Raw genomic sequence first — 6,000 nt, 5'->3', positions numbered from 1 at the left:
GAGTGAGACATGGTGCTACCCATAACCAAGTAAAATGTGTTCTCTTGTTAACATTTTCCATGTTCAGAAGATCCATCAAAGCTTTCACTTGAGTTTACAATCCTGATCACAACCCAAATGGGACTCAGCCTCTCTCTCTCTCTCTCTCTCACTTCCCTACCCCCACCCCACACACACACCATTTCTAGAGCTCTGAGCCTCACGTTCAAACAGAAAAGGGAGACATTCACTTTTTTTTTACTAAACTTACATCAGATCCTAATATTGCTTGACAGGAAAATGGATAGGGAACTGACAGGCTGTATCAGACCTACAGTCTAGCCCAGTATCCTGTCTCTGGCCAGCACCAGATGCTTCAGAGGAATACCTAAGAACCTCACAGTAGCAGTTGTGAGATAACCTGCTGGCTACATTAGGTCTCATTCTGGTCCCCTTAAATTAGAGATTGTCTTAATCCCTGAAGCACAAGGTTTAAAATCCCTTCCAGAACTAAGGACTCTGTATACTATCCCTATATACCTCCAAATCAGAAAGCCACCATTTGATCACCTGGATTGTGGTCCATGGAGAGATGGCTGGTGATATGGTCCTTGTTTCTAGCTGTTAAATGCCAAAAAGAAGCTGAAAAGACATTAAGGAGGAGATTTTTCAATGGCAGGAAGGGCAGTTCCACACCCACTCCCCCGGGAGTTCAGCGCCTCGCTCTTCTGTGTGTCTTTGAAAATCTCTCCCTAAATACTTTCCTGAAGTGACTGTGCCATGTGAGCAACTGTTGTAGTTGCCAGAGGGATGTTATTCAGCTGCCAGTGAGAGGGGAGATGGCCACAAATGGGAAGGGAGGCTTCCATCTTCTGGCACGTGGTCCACACCAGAAAAAACATGACAATCCATGGTACATCTGACTGCCTGTCGCCCTTATAAGGCCGCCCTCTTTGGACCTGCAAACAGAGCTGCCTTTGGCCTCATCATTGTGCAAGGCCAAGATTTTCAAATGTGACTGGTAATTTTGGGTACCAGACTTGAGACACCTTAAAGGTGGGGCCTGATTCTGGGGGAAAGGGGCCATCCAGCACTTTCTGAACATCAGTCTCAAGCTGAGCACCTGAAATTACAGCCCTGGGTAATAACTGAAACCAACAAAGGAGCAGATACCAAAGAACTCCAGTAAAGGGAAAGTGGGGAAGATGAAATGTACATTGCAGTCTCAGTCCCTGGCCAATTATACTTTTTGCTGTTGCTTTAAATCAATTTTCATTTGAATGGGTTTCAGGCAGCAATGCTCGGGCTGGCTGGCAGGCAAACACTGCTTAGAATATTTTGAATGAACAGCAAGAAAGCAGCCTCCCTTTTGTCTTCAGAAGGAGCCTGCACATAGGGTCACCTAAACTAAGGATGGTGCTTCTTTCCACGCAGCCAAGCTCTGGCCTGGCAGAAATCTCTTTACCCTTGAGCTGTTTATTGAGCAGAATCTTAATTCTGCAAGATCACCATAATAACTGAGCATTTCACTCCAAAAGCTGAATGATGTAAGCACCAGTTGGGGGGGGGGGGGGGGAGAGGAGAACCACCCCGCAAGCCACAATTTGCAGTAAGAGGCATATACCTTGGTGGGTGATTAGGCAAAGAAATGTATTTACCTCTGTACTCAGCCAAAGGAGGAAAATTGCTTTCAAGAGCGTAAGTGAAGTTTTAATCTCCATGAGCTCATAAAATGAATCACTCTAAGAGGAGAATTGCAGACAGGCTAGTCAGGTAAATCACTTCGCTTCCCAACTTATGAAAGAGACACTGCAGCTCACATGTTTCACTCATATAAACCTGCAACGCTTCATTGCTCAGGCCAGTGGTTCTGGACCCACTGGGGGGCCCCTTGCAGCCCGGTCAGCGCCCAGCTGCAGGACCATGTGACGTGCTCAGGGCCATCCAGGTGATATAGCTACTGTGTGAATAGGGCCCCCGTAACACAGAGAAAGCTGCACACGGGGCCCGCAAGGGTAAACAGGGTGAGAACCACTGGCTGCCTCCAATGCAGGCCACATTAGTGGCCAGTCGCCAACGTCCACCGGGCACATAGGCGGAGAGAGAAATAGAAATAATATTGATCTTTTGTCCTTTCGCACAGCACCCCCCCCCCCCCCCACCCCAGGCATACGCCACACATGCATTGGCATATATCAGCGTGTGTGTGTGTGTGGACCTATATAGGTACCGGGTTTTTAAAGAATGCCTAATATAAGCCCCCACATCCTTAGCCGGGCTCCTTCGCACTAAGTGGCTCCTTTGCAAAAGCCCTGCACACTGCGGGGCGGGAACCCGGGCCACTTTCGGGGGCCTGTGTCGGGAATTCGGGGCCTGACCTCCGGCTCTGAATTTTGAAAATCGGGGGCGGGGAGGGGGGAGAGGGAGAGCCGCGGGTGCCTGTGTATTTGCGAAGGAAAGAGGGCTACACAGCCGGCTGCTGGGCGTGTCAGACAGAGGGAGCCTGCCCCCCCCACCCCCCACCCCCCAGCCATACCGGCCGAGACAACGAAAACAAAGGGCCAAGTCCTGTCTTTTCGGCTACCGCCGGTTTGCTCGGGTGGGACAGGCGCCCCTGGCCCCGCGCCCCCGCCTGTCCCTGCCGTGGAAGCGCCCGGACCAGGCTCCTCCTGGGAGCAAGCCCCGCGGCGTTTCAGCACCTTGGGCAGCTCCAGCGCCCGAGGCCGGCCCCAGCCTGGCTGCGGATGTGTGCGCTCATGAACGCCCCCCCCCATTCCCCCCCCCCAGCCCCGGGTCCCCTGTGCGCAGCCCAGCGACCCAGCCCCGCTCCGCGGGGAGCCCAGCTCCCCTTCCCCAGCTGGTCTCTAGCGCGTCACGATTCCAGCAGCTCCCCGATCCGGGGCGCTGATCTGTGCCCCCCCCACCCCCCCCAGCACACGCCCGAGGAGCGGAGCAGCCCGTCACGTGGTGGGGTGCCTGGCAGGCTGCCGGGGGTATATATAGCCCTGCCTGTATGGCTCGCCATGGTGTTCATGTGTGAGGGGCTCCTGCCACCTGCTGCGCTTGGGACCAGCGGCTGAATTCTCCAGAGAACCGCAACTGTGAGTCCCCCCCCCCCAGCCCCCAGCGCTGCGCCCGGGGCGAGGGTCCTTGGCTGGGCTGCAGCCGTCCGGCCTCTCCAAGGGCGATGCGGGGCGCTCCTTGGCTTCCCCTCCGCTCCCGGGGCCCCTAGTCCAGCGGCTGCCGCTCAGCAAACTTGAAAGCCAAGCGGCACCGCTCTCCGGTAGATGTAACTGAAGCTCCGGGGTGGCTGGTACCCCCCTCCCTCCGCCCCCGGGGCAGGGCTGGGGATCGGGCGGGGACAGCTCCTTTGCCCTCGCTGGGGCGAGCCTTAGGAGCCTGGCTTGGAGGGCGGAGAACGGGGGGAGTTTCTATCGCCTCCCTGCCATGTGTTCAGGGGACAGGGCTGGCTCCTGGTAACCGCCCCGGGGATGGATCCGGCGGGGTGGGGTGGGGGGCTCGATGCTGCTCGCCCCGGGAAGGTGCCTGGGTTGGGGCTGCCCGTGGCGGAGGCTTGCAGCGCCCCGCTGGCTTTGGGTAACCCCTCCCGGGCTCTCTTTGCAGGCGCCCAGCCCCAGAAGCAGAAGCTATGAGGATCCGGATGATGTCGGCTGCCTTCGTCCTTGTCCTGCTGTTTCTCCCGTCGGAGAACGGCTCCCCGCTGGAGCTGCCCCGGGGAGCTGCCCCGCAGTTCGCTCTGGTCCCCGGTCCAACCTGGGAACTGTGGCCGAGGAGACCGGGGCTGGGGGCCAAGCCCCCGCTGCCTTCAGCGGGCACAGAAGCGGGGCTCCCCTCTCTCCACAGACTGCTCGGTCCCTGCGAGGCCGGGGGCGCGGAGAGCACCCCGGAGCTGCGAAGGAAGGAGAGGTCGCCCTACTCCTCGCGGCGGAAAGACGGCAGACCCAACTCCCTCGACCTGACCTTCCACCTCCTGCGGGAGTTCCTGGAGATGTCCCGGGAGGAGAGACTGGCCCAGAAAGCCCTGAGCAATCAGATGCTGCTGCAGAACATCGGGAAGTGAGGGCGGGCTGGGGGAGGAGAGAGGGGGTTGGGGGGGGGAGCGTTTTTAGGTTGAACATTTAAATATATTCTTGTAACAAGTGTCAATGGGGGGATCGGCCCGGCGCCCCTGAATCGCTGGGGCGCGAAGCGGACCCGGAGCGCGGGGCAGGAAGGGAGATAAACACCCCGCTCTTGGGGCAAGGGGAGGGGGACGGCAGGGGGGGCGCTGCCAGGTGTGCGTCCCACGGGGCCAGGTGTGTTCTCGCTCCGCTTAGCGCTCCGTCCCGCGCCGCTGTTGCCTGTGTTCTGTGTGTGCCGTGGAGTAAAGCATGGCAATGCCCGAGCTCGCAATAAACTCTATTTTAACAAGCCTGCTTCTCTTAACGCCCGCCGGCCCCTTCCTGGCCCCGGCTGGAGCCTCCGGGCTGGCGCTACCCGGCCTGCTGCAGGCACGATGCCAGGGGGATGGCCGGGTTCTCACAGCGGCGCCCTGATGGGCGGGGGACGCACGGAGGGGGGGCGCCCCAGAGATGCCCCCCCCCCCAAGGAGGTCAAAGACCGAGGGAGGCCTTTTCCCAGAGGGACAGGTTCGAACCTGCTACAGGGGCTGGATTTACACAAACTTGTTTGTTGGCATTTCGGACCCGGCTTGACTCCGGTGTTCCATTGGCTCCACACGACGCTTGTTCAGAACCAGAGTGAGACGAGTCCCCGAATGCATCCCAAGCAGGCAGCGCTGGCCGGGGCACGGATCCCCCTGGGTCCCGTTGGCAAGCTGGGACTCAAAGGGCTTTTCAATCAGCATCTTATTACATCTGATCCCCCTGAGCTTTCAGGTAAAATCCTGGAGGTGATGCCAGAGGCTCATGCCTTGCTGAAACCCAGGGGCTGCCAGCAAAGCCACCTTACAGTGGCAACATATCTTCCCTCCCCTCCATGCCAATTTCTCCAACCCCGGGGTGTCTAAAGTGCAGGAGCAAATGCAACCAGCAGACGCCTGGAGCCCTTCACTTTCTGTTCCCTCACTGTGCAGAATCAAGACAGCTGCAGCAATCCCTATTCACCGCCCCAGGCACAGATACAAGCAGACACTAGGTGAGCGTGCGGACGCTTTGGGTTTTATTTATTTACAGGTACATTTCTTTGCGCATTCTATGCAGCCCTGGGGCTCCCGGTTAGTGACCATCCTGGCCTTTGCTATTCTAAATGTAGGCAGCCCTGCTCCTAGCAGTCCCATGCCACCTTTCCACTTGCTCCCATGATTCAGTCTAGCCGCCTTATCTTCTTCCAAACAAACATCCAGATGGGTGGACGGGGGGTTTCAGATCAGAAAATTTCACCAGGAAAACAAGAAACTATAACTCCGGTGGTTTTCAGCTGTTGAGCTTGGAAGGTGGACCTGGGAGAAAAACCATTACAATCGTGTTAGATGTCTGACCTGGTTTCTCTAGTGTCTGAATGAAAGACATTCACGCCGTAACATCAGTGTCCACAGAGTACATTTCACTGAAATGGAGTTCAATGCTTAAAAAAAAAAACACACACACACACCAGTACGGGGTGTCTAACACCCTTTTAGTCTTCCAGACACTCCTGCTACACCAGGGCTCTGAAATGCAGGGAGGAAGACTGTGCATGGCAGAGGCAGACACACTAAATAGCTAAGGATTTTACATGGCTTTCCCAGGACATATTTAATGAGGATTTTACATTTTTGCACATTTCCCTCCAAAGACTTCTTGATGGAGAGCACACATGGCAGATGTTTGGAGGTCAGAAGGGGCCCTTCTGATTGGCTAGTCTGATCTCCTGCACTACAGGCCGAGAACTTCAATACAAATTAGAAACAAAAGGCCGGACTTTCAGCTGTGCTGAGCGCCTACAGCTTGCGCCGGATTTGTAGGTGTTCGGTGCCTCTGAATATCAGGATGCTAATGTATCAGTTACTATTACTGAGGT

At 56.4% G+C, this 6,000-nt stretch overlaps 1 protein-coding gene across 1 annotated transcript; it reads left to right on the top strand.

The window, feature by feature from the left end:
- The first annotated feature begins 2,970 nt into the window (after positions 1 to 2,970).
- On the top strand, positions 2,971 to 4,065 carry LOC125622325 (corticoliberin-like). Its single transcript, XM_048820297.2, has 2 exons — positions 2,971 to 3,080; positions 3,604 to 4,065. Exon 2 carries the CDS (start codon positions 3,629 to 3,631, stop codon positions 4,058 to 4,060), a length of 432 nt encoding a protein of 143 aa, XP_048676254.1. The 5' UTR covers positions 2,971 to 3,080; positions 3,604 to 3,628; the 3' UTR covers positions 4,061 to 4,065.
- The last annotated feature ends 1,935 nt before the right edge of the window (positions 4,066 to 6,000 follow it).

Source organism: Caretta caretta, chromosome 13, assembly GCF_965140235.1.
Source record: "Caretta caretta isolate rCarCar2 chromosome 13, rCarCar1.hap1, whole genome shotgun sequence".
NCBI lineage: Eukaryota > Metazoa > Chordata > Testudines > Cheloniidae > Caretta > Caretta caretta.
This window is presented reverse-complemented; position numbering and strand designations above follow the sequence as displayed.

Excerpts from the sequence above, each read along its gene's own strand:
- LOC125622325 (XM_048820297.2), top strand. The coding sequence starts at position 3,629 with ATGAGGATCCGGATGATGTCGGCTGCCTTCGTCCTTGTCCTGCTGTTT.